At 58.9% G+C, this 14,196-nt stretch overlaps 1 protein-coding gene across 1 annotated transcript; it reads right to left on the bottom strand.

Annotated features, from left to right (window-relative positions):
• Positions 1-223: 223 nt before the first annotated feature.
• Positions 224-13,083, bottom strand: TSPO (translocator protein). Its single transcript, XM_070371479.1, has 4 exons — positions 12,933-13,083; positions 4,111-4,321; positions 1,435-1,573; positions 224-659 (listed from the first exon to the last, which is right to left on the bottom strand). The coding sequence occupies exons 2-4, from the start codon at positions 4,290-4,292 to the stop codon at positions 471-473; spliced, it is 510 nt and encodes a 169-aa protein (XP_070227580.1). The 5' UTR covers positions 4,293-4,321; positions 12,933-13,083; the 3' UTR covers positions 224-470.
• Positions 13,084-14,196: the final 1,113 nt, after the last annotated feature.

Genomic DNA, 14,196 nt, shown 5'->3' on the forward strand with positions numbered 1-14,196 from the left:
TAGAGGGTGGACGGGACCTCCTCCCCGGGCTGGGGGCAAAGGCTGCACCCATTCTCTGCCCATGTCTGCCACTCCACCCTGGGCAGGCCACCTCTCCTGGAAGGGTCATGAGACGTGTTAGTCTGCATCCCATAGATGACCCAGCCCAGACATACCCAGCCGGAGGACGAGCCCTTTGCCCTCCCCATGGCCGGGGGTCCCACCCAAGCAAACAGGCCATGGCCAAGAAGTTGAAACACTTTATTTGGCTTATAAAATTCCATGTTCCGAAAGCGAGCTTCGAGCAGGGCTGAAGGCGCAGGACGCTGTTTCTGGGGTGGGGGCTCAGCTCAGAGGAGCACCTCTGGAACTGCTGGTCACCCCCTGGGCTGAGAGCAGACAGGCGGCCTGGTGGCTGCGGAAGCCTGGGGGCCCCACCACCAGCAGTGCCTGACCCGCAGCGGCTGCAGTCCTCGGAGGGCAAGGCATCCTCATTCCGAGAGCCGCCGGCCACTCCTCCGGACCTGGTTGTCCTGCCACATGCGGTAGTTGAGCGTGGCTGCAAAGGCCAGCCAGGCCAGGTACGGGTACAACAGGCAGGCAGCCGGCGGGCTCACCTGGTGCCAGGCCATGGCCGTGGCTGCTGCCATGCCGCCAGTCAGCAGGAGATCCACCAAGGCCTGCAGAGATGAGGACGGGGAGGCCTGAGGCACCACGACCCATAGGGTGGTGTGTCCCAGCTGCCCAATTACCACAGCAGCAGAGGGAACTCTCCAGCCGCCTCTCAGTGACCTGGCCAAGCCCTGCTCCCGTTCTCTGCCTCAGTTTCTTCATCTGTAAGATGGGAACCATCACCCTTGCCTGACTCTGCCACATGGAGGGGTGCACAGCATCAGCTATAAGGTGGGTTTTCCTGCACCCAAGGCCCCTGAATCCATGGAGCTTCAGAGCCCCACAAGGCTTCCTTCGTGGAGGAAAAGCAGCTGAGGGGCACTGGTCTGCTAAGAGCTGTGTTCTCTCTTTTTGGCCACACCCTGTGGTATGTGGGATCTTAGTTCGCATGTGGGATCTTAGTTCACCAACCAGGGATCGAACTCAAACCCCCTGCATTGGAAGTGTGACATCCTAACCACTGCACTGCCAGGGAAGTCCTAAAATATTTATATTTATTTGGCTGCATTTGGCTTAGTTGCAGCAGGCGGGATTAGGTTCCCTGACCGGGGATCGAACCCGGGGCCCCCTGCATTGGGAGCGTGGAATCTTGCCACTGCACCACCAGGGAAGTACCCGCACCCCCCCCCCCCGCTAAGAGCTTCTGAATGGACCAGGAGCCATGTGCCTCCCCTGCTCCCCACCTTTAGATCCTGGCCCTGGGGGGCTGGGATGTGGTACCTCATGTCCCCCCCAGGGAGGCCATCTCCAGGGACCAGGGAGACAAGCCAAGGCCACACTTACCCAGCCCATTTGTCGAGTGCCGAAGAAGAGGGGAGGCCATGCCCAGTTCAGAGCCAGCTGCCCAGCGTAGAGGCCCAGGGGAACCATCGCCTCCTTCGAGAAGCCCCCCAGCTCTTTCCAGATCATGTAGGAACCATACCTGAAACAGAGGCTACCGATCAGGGCACCAACAGGGAAGAGGCCAGGGGCCTCCCTGCAAGGCAGGAAGCCACACTCACCTCTGAGACCACAGAGTGATGACTCAGGCATGCCCTGCCTCTGACTGCTATGTGACCTCAAGGAACTTCCTTAACCTCTCTGGGCCTTTGTCTCATGGGGTCGCTGCGGAGATTCTAGTTAATATGTTGGCTGTGCTAAGGGCAGTACCCAGCTGCCCTTAGGACAGATACTCAATAAATAATTGAGTAGGACACTCAATAAATAATTGACATCATCAGTGTTGTCAAGAGTGAAGCATGTACAGAAGGCATGCAAACGAATGTGCCTTAGGGGATTTGGGACTGGGCCTTAGGAGATAAGGATGAGTTTGCCAGGGTTAGGCCACAAAAATATGTAAAGGTTTAGGCCCATATACAGGCTTCCCTGGTGGCTCAGACAGTAAAGAATCTGCCTGCAAAGCAGGGCACCCGGGTTCAACCCCTGGGCTTGGAAGATCCCGTGGAGAAGGGAAAGAAAGAAAGTGAAAGCTTAGTCGTGTCCGACTCTTTGCGACTCCATGGACTGTAATCTACCAGGCTCCTCTGTCCATGGGATTTTCCGGGCAAGAATACTGGAGTGGGTTGCCATTTCCTTCTCCAGGAGATCTTCTCCATCCAGGGATCGAACCCAGGTCTTCCGCATTGTAGACAGACGCTTTACTGTCTGAGCCACCAGGGAAGGCTGTCCATTCCAGTATTCTTGCCTGGAGAACTCCCATGGACAGAGGATCCTGGTGGGCTACAGTCCATGGGGTCGCAAAGAGTCAGACACGACTGAGTGACTAACACTTCCAGGGGCATATGTGAGACCCTGAGTCAGCCTGTGTTACTGTCAACTGTCCCTCAAGGTCTGAGGGGGGTACTGGGGAGGTAAAGCAGAAGAGAACCCGGTCCTGGGGCTCCTAGGACCACAAGGGCAGTGATACCACCACTGACGACAATAGCTACTGCCCTCCGTCACAGCTCAGCTGGTAAAGAATGCGCCTGCGGTGCAGAGGACCCTGGTTTGATTCCTGGGTCGGGAAGATCCGCTGGAGAAGGGATAGGCTACCCACTCCAGGACTCTTGGGCTTCCCTTGTGGCTCAGCTGGTAAAGAATCAGCCCGCAATGCGGGAGGCCTAGGTTCGATTCCTGGGTTGGGAAGATTACCCTGGAGAAGGGAAAGGCTAACCGCTCCAGTATCCTGGCCTGGAGAATTCCATGGACCGCATAGTCCATGGGGTTGCAAAGAGTTGGACACGACTGAGTGACTTTCACTTCACTTCTTCCACATTTACACATGCAGGCACCTTTATGCAAGCATTAGCTCACTCATCCTCATGATTACGTCATGACGTGGGCAGGACTGTCACCCCATCTTACAGGTGTGGAAACTGAGGCACGGGGGAGAAGTGCTCAGAGCTCTTGGCAGGCTGTCGGGAGGTGAGTCTGCATTTGAATCCAGCTAGTCTGAGGCCAGAGGCTGAGCTCTCTACTCTGAGAGGTTTGCTGGTTCTGCAAATAGAGAGGTGATGCCAGACTAACGCTCTATCGGAATCTCGATGGGGAGGGGAGGCCTGGAGGCTGGAGCAAGTGGAGGCAGCGACAGTGGTGCCTCTGGACTAGGACGGTGAGGAGAAGGCGGGACACAGGAAGAAGAACCGCAGGCTGACGGGGCAGGGCCAGGGCCTGGAAGAGGGTGCGGCCCGGGTGACACTCAGGACTGTCTTACTCCCATCAGGAGCCTGGGGCATCGGCCCAACGGCAGGGCCAGGGGGTGGAAGAGGGTGCGGCCCGGCTGACACTCAGGACTGTCTTACTCCCATCAGGAGCCTGGGGCATCGCCCGATCTCCACTCTCTGCCCCCTACAGTCCCACTGGGCTGGCACAGAACCTGCGTGTTGGGAACATTGCAGAGGATGGTGGGAAGCGGACCGGTCTCCTGGGTGCAAATCCCACTGCAGCCAGCAGGGAGCGCACTCCCTCACCCAGTCCTGCATTTCCTTGGGCACCTCCCAGGTCTGTCCAGGAAGGCCTGTAGGGCCCTGTGTCCTCGGGAGGTCTCTTGTCAAACGAGGGGTCGTGAACCTTAACAAAGGCAAAGCCTGACCCCAGGCGGACGCCCAACAAATGGCTGCTATGACCGCTGTTGCTGTCACTGTATTGGTCTTGGAAGCATTCGCCTGCCCACGTCTGAACTGTACACGCAGGGCCGGCCTCTCCCTGCAGTTGTAAAAACAGCCAGAGTGCCAGTATGAGGTTGCCACCCCTTCCAGGAGGCCTCAGAGGAAAGCGTTCGGTTGTGCAACCAACAGGCCTCACAGCTTTCTCCACCTTCACTTGCCAAACGGGGCCGGGAAACGGTACCCACTTCCCCACAGGCACCTGGAGAGTTCACCTCTGGAGGAGACGCTCAGGCCGCGGGCCTGGGCCTCCCCTGCCCCACCTACCCAGCAGGTGGACAGGCCCAGTGCCACGCCAGCGCCCACTCCCACCTACCCCATGGCCGAGTAGAGCGTGCCCCAGATGGGGGCCAGAATCCAGCGGGGCGGGTGCCACGGGGGCTTCTGCAGGCTGGCGTACCAGCGGAAACCCTCTCCGCGGGTGTACTGGGCACCCAGGAAGCCCCCCAGACTGGGCAACAGCGTGAAGCCCACGGCAGGCACCCAGGGTGGGGCCATTGCGGCTGCAGCTGCGGTTCCGGAAAGTTCTGAAAGAGAAGACAGGGCGGGGTGAGAGATGGGCAGGCTCCAGAGTGGGGGGTGGGGCCTCCCCAGCATTTCCTAAGGACCTCCTGTGAGCAGACCTGCAGTGGGTCTGTTACCGGCCCCTCATCCCACATGGATTGAACAAGCAATTGATGGAACAGGCAGGAGGTGCAGAAAAGATGTGTGAGGCTGGGGGGTGGGGGGTGCTGAGTTCACCCTACAGGCAGCGGCGCCCCAGCCCAAGAGCTCCAGGGAACACACTTCCACCCAAACTCCTGCCCCCACCCACAAGACTGCTCTGATGGGCAGGAGTCCCCTGGGTGCCCCTGCCCCCGTCGGCTCCACGTCGGTCCCTGCTCCAGCTGCCAAACTCTTCTGCTCGCTTACCCTCACCCTTGACCTCGTGTCTCCTGGTAAATGACCCCTCCTCTCTGCCACCTAATTCAAGGCCAGTTTGGGTAACCTCCATCAAGAAGGTCACCCAGCCCTTCCTCCCCAGGTCGAGTGCTGGTCTGGGCTCTCTGAGGCTGCGTCAGTCTACCCCTGCGCCCAGAGCTCCAGGACTTTCCATTCAGTCACTGTCATTCATAAGACAACTGGTATCAGACAGCTTGGCTCGAGCACCCACTCCCCACCAACGTACTGTGTAAAGTCAAAGTCACTCAGTCGTGTCCAACTTCTCTTTGCGACCCCACGGACTATACAGTCCATGAAATTCTCCAGGCCAGAATACTGGAGTGGGTAGCCTTTCCCTTCTCCAGGGGATCTTTCCCACCCAGTGACCTCCGGCAAATGACAGGACATCAACATCCTGACCTGGGTCCAGCCCAGGGGGTATCTCTGTGGACAAGTGTTGCAGCGTCAGCCCACAGGTCTGCCCTGAAATTGCCTCCCCTTCCCTGTGTTCAGAGAGGGAAAGCAGCCTGCCTGGGGTCACACAGCACTCTGGGGCTCTGCCCAGCTCGAAAACCTTACAGTTGTGGGTGAGAAGGGACAGAGTTTAAGGCTGATGAAGGCCCCTCAGCAGCCCTGAGAGGCCAGCAGGGCTCAGGCAGGAGTGCCGCTACCACCACCCCAGGGCTGGAGTCCCCCGGGCAGGGGCCGAGGGGACTCAGTCTTCGGACTTGGCCTGTCGGCCACACCCTGTTGCCCAGCAGCCCCCAGGTCTGCACTGAGGACCTACCCGCGCCCAGAGAGCTGAGCTCACTGGGGCCGAGAGTCCAGCCGGCTGGATGCTGGGGGCCAGTGCTGCCTGGACCTGCCATGGGACCCCCAAACCTGTCAGCACCCCTGACTGGGCCTCAGTTTCCTCATCACAAAATGAAGGGACCGAGCTCCCGCTCACACACCCTGACTCCAGTTGGAGGGCCCGGGCCTTGTGTAGGAGATAAGAGGCCCCAGAGCAGGACTCAGTTCAGCACACTTGCTGGGTGGGGGCTGGGCACCACGGTGGGTGGAAGAGAATGGGCCCAGACCTCAGAGCGGGCACCCCAACATGGGGTCAGAGAGAAGAGGGTGCAGGAAGGACAGGCAGCACTTTGTCCCAGGACACGGGAGGGAAGAGGGGCCGGAAGGCACCTGGCATGCGGGCCAGCAGATGCAGAGACGAGGCTGTGCCCACCTGCAGGCAGCGGGGAGCCCTTGGGGCGCCGGGTGAAGGAGGAAGGCTGACGGGGGCAGCAGGGCAGCTGCTGGCCTGGAGATGCAGAAGCGCCCGAGACGCAGAAGCAAGCCCATTGCCCAGGACTGGGGACTGCAAGGGACGGGCCAACCCCCAAGTCCAGCTGGGCGGACTCTTTAATAACGTGACAACTGTCCTTAACGTTCAGTGCAGAAAACAGAATATAAAATAGACGACAGAATCATCCCGATTTTAGCAAAAAATAGATAACGTGGATACGCATTTTAAAGACGGACCTCCCTGGCAGTCCAGTGCTTAAGACTCTGCCTTCCGATGTAAGGGGTGCAAGTTCAGCTTGCTGCAGGCTGTGGCCAACAAAACTTTTTTTTAATGTAACAAGCACGTGAAGACGTTAGCAGCCGTCATCCCCCTAAAGCGAACACCTCCTGGGAACCACTGTGAGCCCGGCCTGAGCACCGTCCTTTCTGACCCTTCGAGGGGCTCACACCATCTTACCCCACCTGCGCGCGGACCCAAGGTGCCGAGGGTGGGGGCAGGGCCCCTCCACAAGCAGGTAGCTCGGGAGGCTACGGCCCACACTGGCCAGCAGGACTTAAGATGCTCTGTTATCATGTTGCAAACTGTCTATAACGAGCACACTTTTAAACAGTCGGCCACATGCCACAACTAAAGATCCCACGTGCTGCGACTAAGACCGGGCGCAGCCAAATAAATAAAGAAATATTAGAAAAAAAAATAAAAGGAACCGTCAGAGGGTGTTAGGCATCCGGCAGACTCCGGCTCTGCCATCCAGTGAGTGAGTGCTCTGTCCCCGGGCCTCAGTTTTCTCACCTGTGGAATGGGGCCAGTGAGCCCACCACCCCCCCGCACCGCGATCGCTGCACAGGTGAACCGTGAGGATAAACTGCCCAGGGCTGGCTCCCAACAGGTAAACCAGCCTGTGTTCCTCCCTCACCCCTTCCCACCCAGCCCTCTGGTTTCCAGGGGGCACGGAACTGTTCCTGGGGTGGGGGGTGAGGATCTGATCTCACTACAGCACAAGGCCCACCTCTGCCAGGTCTAGGAGAGCACTGGCCCGGTGCCGGTACCAGGGGGACGCGGAGCCCGGGGACCCAGCCACCCCGTGTCGCTTCAGGGGAGCCCGGGCCACCTTAGCCGCTTTCTCATCTACAGCACCGGGCACAGCCCTGCTCAGCCTGTGTAATAGATGTGTTGAAACCACAGTCGAGTGGCAGCCTTTGGGCAACCATGATGAGCTGCGTTCAGGGCCTGAGGGCTCCCCTAGACTGTGACGTGGGCTAGGCAGGTGGGAGGGCTTCATCCCACAGTGACTCTCACACGCAGACAGGGACACCGAGGCCCAGAGGTCCAAGGGCAGGCCGGGGGTCAGACCCTGAGCCGGGCCAGAGCTCAGGCCTCCTCAGGATGATCGTATGAGCCTTCACCCAGGACAGTCCCAATTTATGCCCACTTTGTCCCAAATGAATGCCCCCCCAGGAGTGTCCCTTTTACAGATGACCAAGGTTAATGCCACCAGTATAAGACACGTGTCCCGGCTCAGGGAGGTGGACACACTCAACGTGGTATTCTTGCCACAAATGCAAACTCTGGTCCGGTCCTGAGAAACTGTCACAGTCCTGGCTGGAGGAACATTTGACCACATACCTGCCCTGCCCTCTAGCACTCTTGAAAAGGGCCAGGTCACGGAAGGCAAGGAAAGAAGACAGAAGGATGCATCACTGACTAAAGACAAGTAATAGCTAAACAGAAGGTGGATCCCGGCAGACGGTGTCCTGGGCCAACGGATGGTGTTAGCAGGGTTAGCAACAGGGTGTGAATTTCCTGGTCCCGGAGGGGAAGCTGGGTGAAGGGTGTGTGGCAACTTTGTACTACCTCTGTGACTTTGCCCTAAGTCTAAAATTAGTCCAAAATAAACATTTTTAAAAAGAGTATCCTGCTTTGGACACAAATTTGCATCCCCTCCTACTTGTTTCTCCCTGCATTCATCACAGCATCAGTCCCTAACCTCCACCCCTGGCCCCAGACGCCCCACCTGCCACCAAGGCCCCTCAGAGGCTCCTGACCATTTGGTTTTTATTTCCTGTTGCTTGTGATTCACTGAAATGAAAGGCATACACATGAAGAAACCATTTTAAAGTGCACAGTTCAGGGGCAATTTCATACATTTCCAATGTTGTGCAACCGTCTATATTAAGCTCCAAAACATCTCCATCACCCCCCAAAGGCCCCAGCACCCATGAGCAGTCCCTCCCTGATCCTCCTGCCCCCAGCCCCTGGCAACCAGCAGGCTGCTTCCTGCGTCTACAGATTTGCCTTTTCCGACATCGCAATTAGGTGGAACCACGCACTTTGTGGACCGTGGGGTCTGGCTTCTCCCACCAAGCGTGTTTTTGAGGTTTATGAACATCGTGGCCTGTGTCCATACTTCTCCCCAAGGTGTCATGGGCAGGTGTCACCCGGTCACAGCTCCCAGCCGGTGCCCAGGCTCCCAGCCGGTGCCCAGCGTGCCAGCTGACGGGGCTGGAGAGCCCATCACCCTGGCCCCTTGCTGGGCAGAACAAGCAAAGGCCCGGGAAGGGGTGCTAGCTCTCCCAAGGCCGCGGTGACGGAGCACAGCTTGAACCCACACTTCTGCCCACCCGTCCAGGCTGCTGTGTTCATCTATGCACCACTGGACCAAGGGGATTAACCGGTCTGCCCAGCCCCGGGGTCGAAAATAGGTAGCTCAGATGCCCATGTGGAGACAGTCCAGACAGGGAGCTTCCTGAGGCCTCATGGGGATGGCCAGGCTCTTGAATCACCCGATTAGGGGACCCACCAGGCTGAGTCATGCTGGGCTGGGCAGGGCTGGGCGGGGCAGCTGGCCCAGGCAGGCCTGAGAGGGACCCACTGTGGGATGGGCTTGTTGTTCAGTTGCTCAGTCGTGTCCGACTCTCTGCGACCCCATGGTCTGCAGCACACCAGGCCTCCCTGTCCTTCACCAACACCTGGAGTTTGCTCAAACTCATGTCCATTGAGTCAGTGATGCCATTCAGCCATCTCGTCCTCTGTCGCCCCCTTCTCCTCCTGCCCTGAATCTTTCCCAGCCTCAGGGTCTTTTGCAGTGAGTTAGCTCTTCGCATCAGGTGGCCCAAGTATTAGGATTAGAGACCACCAGTGGTCAGGAAGGGGCTCAGGCAGAGGGGCAAAGCCACCCACCTGTCCTTTATTTGCTTCCATCAGACGGTGACTCAGAGCCCAAACTTTGGCTCCGTCTCCAACTTTCTTGGTGAACTCAGGCCAAACCTCCACTTTGGGCCTCAGTTTCCCCTGACATCAGGTGGGTACCACCTGCCCTGCCTGCTTCATGGGGTCATGAGGAGACTCAAGCGAGGGCCAGACAAGCGAGGGGATGGGAGGGTCAGAGTTGGGGGCCACGCATCCCTCCAGGAGAAGACCCAGTCTCATGGCGCAGACCCAAGGCTGAGAAAATGTCAGCCGGTCAGTCACCCAACACTCGGGGTGAAAATGCTTCTGAAAGGTCTCATTCTTGAAGCCTGAGGCCACTGAAACCTCGACAAAGAAGGGCAAAGCAGAGCACCCAAGCCCTGGGGTCAGGAGAAGGCACTTGGCCTCCGGGAGTGAGCAGGGTGGGGAGGAGCTTGGCGGAGGCCCAGGCTGGGGTCACACTGGGTCAGCATCACTCCACCCAGCTTCACAGCAGCCACCAGCGAGGGGCCAGCCATCTCTCAACTGAGTCCCACACCGTCTCGGCCTCCAAGGCGCACACCATTCTCCAGGTGAGGAAACCAAAGCACAAGGCATCACTGAAGCTTCCAGATCTGGGTGACCCTGAAGCCCACAGCACCCCTCCAGGCCCTGATCGGGGAGCCTGCTGGCCTTAGCTCTGGGTCATATGGCCAGTCACAACGAGGGCTGGGTCACCTCCCCTCCGCCAGCCTCCTCCAGCCTGACAAGGCCTGCCCCAGAAGCCTGCCAGGTCCAGGGCTGTGGGGTGAGCCCTCAAGCTCCTCCCACCCCACCTCAGCCACTCCACCCTCTGCCTGCACTCCAGAAGATTCTCTCAGGGCCAACAGCCTCACTGCCTCCAGCCTCAGGGCCAGTGTCCCATCCCCGAGAGGCATCAGGTCCTGACTGGGCTCGCGGGCAGCAGTTTCAGGATGAGTCCTCCCGGGCCCCCTGGGGCAAGACCCGGGGTCTCTGGTCCCAGTGATGCTTCACTCCTGGGCTCTGTGTCCCTGTCTGCGAAGTGGGGGTCGAGCCAATGGGCCTCTGGAGGAGCCCTCTGCCCTCTGAGGCCAGAGACAGAGGGGGACAGAAAGCACTGCCCAGAAACGGGCAGAGTTCTGCCGTTTCTGGGCTCCTCACCCCCGGGCTGTACCCTCCCGAGCTTATCTTTCCTGCAAGCCACCGCTGGTGGAACTGATGGTCCCAGGGACTTGTTTTAAGACTCTCCTCCTCTTTTTTTTTTTTAATGACTCACAACTAATCCTCCTCATGATAAGCTCTGTTCATCTTTTTCATTATGAAAATATCCAGTGTAACAGACCACACAGTTCTAGAAGATTCTGCCTCCGGCTGGAAACCTGGCCGATGTGGGGTGGGGGCGGCGGGGGCTGGGGGTGACAAGAGGGAATCTGCTTTAGGGAGAATGACTGATTTTTTAAGACAGAGTGCAGACACACACATTGCCGGCACAATAAAAATAAGTCACAGGAAATGCACATGAGAGACAGATTCAAAAATGAAATCGGGAAAAGTCAAAAGTGTAGGCAGCAGAAAGTAGGCTCTCCCCTGGCAGCGCCCCCTACCCTCCCCTCCCCAGCGACCACTGTCAGTGGTTTCTGGTTTCTGCCAGATCCAGCCGGATACCACTCGGTCATGGGTGGAAGGGCAGGCACGTGTGTGTACACGCACACACACACACAGACACTCTGCAGGCACAGAAAGTGGCCTCTGGGCTTACGCCGTGGAGGCGGCAGGCCTCTGCCATCGGACCACGAGAGCATCTGAATCCCGGCCGCCCTGCTCTGAGCCCCTGGGCCGGGTCCTGGGTGAGCGAGTCAGGCCCTCCTCTGTTCAAAGCCCTCCTTGGGCACCTAGAATTCCCACTGAGCCCCCCTCTGGGGGTGCTGAGCACCTGTCTCCCTGCTCTCCAAAGAGACTGGCAGCCTCCCCTCCCTTCCTCCCCAGCACCTTTCCCAACCCAGAGCTACCAGGCAGGAGCGACCCTGCCTCCTGCTGCCCTGTGTGGGGTCCCCACACCTCACAGAGACACGGGGGCCCGTGGCCCTGTGCCAGGCACCTTGGGCCATGCTCCTCGTCCGCAGCCTCCTCCCTGGACATGACCCGTTTGGAACAGCCTCAACCCCATATCCTCAGGGAAGGCTAGAGTCCTGGTCCTCCTGCCGTTCACTCCGTTGCACGTGGCCAGTACCAGGGACCATCATATTTCATTAGGCCAGCAGAGAGACTCCCAACCCAGGCCAGGCCATGGGGCCTTTGCCAGGCTGCTCCGGCGCTCAGCACTGTGTCCATAGCTGGAACCCCCACTGTAAGCAGACAGGGCAGAACAATCCCCAAGGAAGAACCAGGCATGGCTCTCTTGACACAAGAGAAACCATTTTAGGACTGACCTGTTTCATGATGTAAGCCTGGCCAGGGTTCTTTGCCCTTGAACAGATCCCCAGTAATAATCTTAAGGGAATGAATGAACGAACAGGCAAGAGAAGTAACAACCACAAAGATAATAAGTCAGTTGTGAAGACTCCCAGTTGTTTCCGTGGTGAAAGTTGGCCTGAAACATGTTTTTTTTTTTTAGCTGTTTCGCAGAATTTCATCCCCACCCTCTCAATCCCCACTCCCAGCCAACAGATCGACTGGAACCTAAGGAACAAGAAGTTGACCTTTGCTAATCCCTTGTGATTTCCATCAACAGAAGCTTGGACGTTGCTGAGCTTTGTCCCAATTGTATGAATTCTATGAATTCTCCTCCACTCAAGCCCCTTTATGAATATGCACGGATGCTTAGCTGCCTGCAGTACAGGAGACCTGGGTTTGATCCCTGGGTCAGGAAGATCTCCTGGAGAAGGGAATGGCTACTCATTCCAGTATTCTTGCCTGGAGGATTCCAGGGACAGAGGAGCCTGGCGGGCTACAGTCCATGGGGTGGCAAAGAGTCGGACGTGACTTGAGTGACTAATACACACAGTTTTGCTGTGGGAGGAGATGCTGCTTCGGGAAAGCTGCAAGACGCTCTCCTCAGTTGTTGCAAGTAAGAAATCCTTCCTTCTCCCCATCTTTGGCTTGGTTGTGCCTTTTGGCTGGCCACCCACCAAGAGGCAAACCCAGTCATCAGGGAACACCATGACCCCTGCCACCAGGGCTCCCAGCTCCCACCTCTTTTTCAGGAGAGGCAGCTCACAGCTGGGGGGTCCTGCCCACACCAGGGGCGCAGGCTACAGTCCACGGGGATCTAGGGACCCGGTTCTAAGGCTCTGCGGGGCCTTCTCTGGCTTTGAGCAAATGACTTCCCCTTTTCAGCCTGGGTTTCCTCCTGTAGAAGTGGGGTGTCTCAAGTGGATCAGAAGCACGAGGTCTCCCTGGCATTTTGTGATCTCAAGTACCTGGCTCTGCCACTCCCACCCTCTGCCGGACTCGGAGGCTCAGCTAGGGAATGGGCGGGAAGCAGGGGTGCCTGGCCCCGGCGGGGTGCAGCAGGGCGGGGCTGCCCAAGGTCCGCCTCCCGCGCCCCCCATCTCGCCAGGATCCCGAAGCGCAGGAACGCGCGCCGAGGCCAGGACTGGGGTCCCTGCCGCCCCGGCCGCCCCTCCGGCCGATACGGGTCTGAGTGCTGCCCCGTGGCCTCCCACCGCTGCGGGCGATGTCGGGGGTCGCTCCCCGCGGGGGCCCGCTTCCCGCCACCCCCTCGTCGCCCCGTCCCCACTCACCAGCGACGACGAGGACTCGGCTCCAGGAAGGGCACTGCGCGGCGGGAGGTGGCAGCCCTTCCCGGGGCCCGCCCTGCCCCGCCCTCCCGGCCCCGCCCGGCTTGGCTGGAAGCCCGGGCCGCGCCGCCCACAGCCCAGCGGGTCCCGGCGCTCCCGCCTCCGGCCGCCGCCTCCCCCGGGCGCGGGCACGAGCGGGTCTCCCGGCCGCTGCTCCTTTCCCCGATGGCCACCGCGCCGCGCCGCGCCGCGCCGACTCAGCCGGCACTGCAGGCAGGTCCCTTCTCCTCTTGAGCCTCATTTTTCCCGTCTGTAAAATGGGGCGATAGAGGCAAGAGGGGAACTGCAGTCGCCTGATGGCAGAACCTTAAACAGCTTCCTACACAGCCGCCCTGGGCCCCCATCTCCGGAGGAGCACCCAGTTCCTTTAGCTATCACCCCAGGACAGGAGCCAGAGCTGCACTCTTGAGTCTGGGCTTAGCTGCCTTGTGGCTGGCTTGCTCAGCCTCCATCCCCTCATCTGTAAAATGGGCCCAGCATGGCGGGACTGAGGAGGATGCCAGGTGGTAATACAGGAGACCACAGACGCTGGACATTCAGTGAGCATCACAGCCCAGAGGTGGCCTCCAGTTTGCCAGGGTCACTCTGATGAGACAGCATGTTCAGGTCCGGACCTTGAGCACCTCACCTCTTCATCTGCTGGTGCTGCTTAATGACTGCAGCCCCAGGCCTGTCCTGGCCCCCTTGGCAAACTTGGCCTGGCAGGGCCCCCTAGACGGCCGAACCACAATTGCCCACACTGGACACTAGAGGCAGGGAAGCGGGGGACAAGGTCAATTATGCCTGCTTCCCCAGGGCTGGGGTCTGACTTTCCTAGGCCCTGGCATTTCTGCCTTCAAGGGCAGCCTTTGACTGTGTTGATCTAAAGATAAGGATGAAAAAAGGATAACGTTCTCTTCATCTTTTTCTTCTGATTTTAAAAGAAATTACATTTTTCTGGATCCTTCAAAGTACCAGGGCCCAGGCATTGCGGCTGTTGTTTCTAATGAAGTGGATCTGGCCACGCCTCCCAGTGAGCTGCCAGCCCTGGCCCTCTTCCTGTAAGGAGGTGCCTGGTGGCTTGCCCCGGAAGCCCCGTGGGGGTAGGCATCGCAGCTTTCCTCCCGCCCAGCCTGGCATGCATGCGGGGCTCCAGGCCCACAGGGGAGCCTCCTGGTAGGCAGAGATGTCCACTCCCAAACCCTTGCTGCACACCAGGGCCAGGGGC

Source organism: Bos mutus, chromosome 5, assembly GCF_027580195.1.
Source record: "Bos mutus isolate GX-2022 chromosome 5, NWIPB_WYAK_1.1, whole genome shotgun sequence".
NCBI classification, from domain to species: Eukaryota; Metazoa; Chordata; class Mammalia; order Artiodactyla; family Bovidae; genus Bos; species Bos mutus.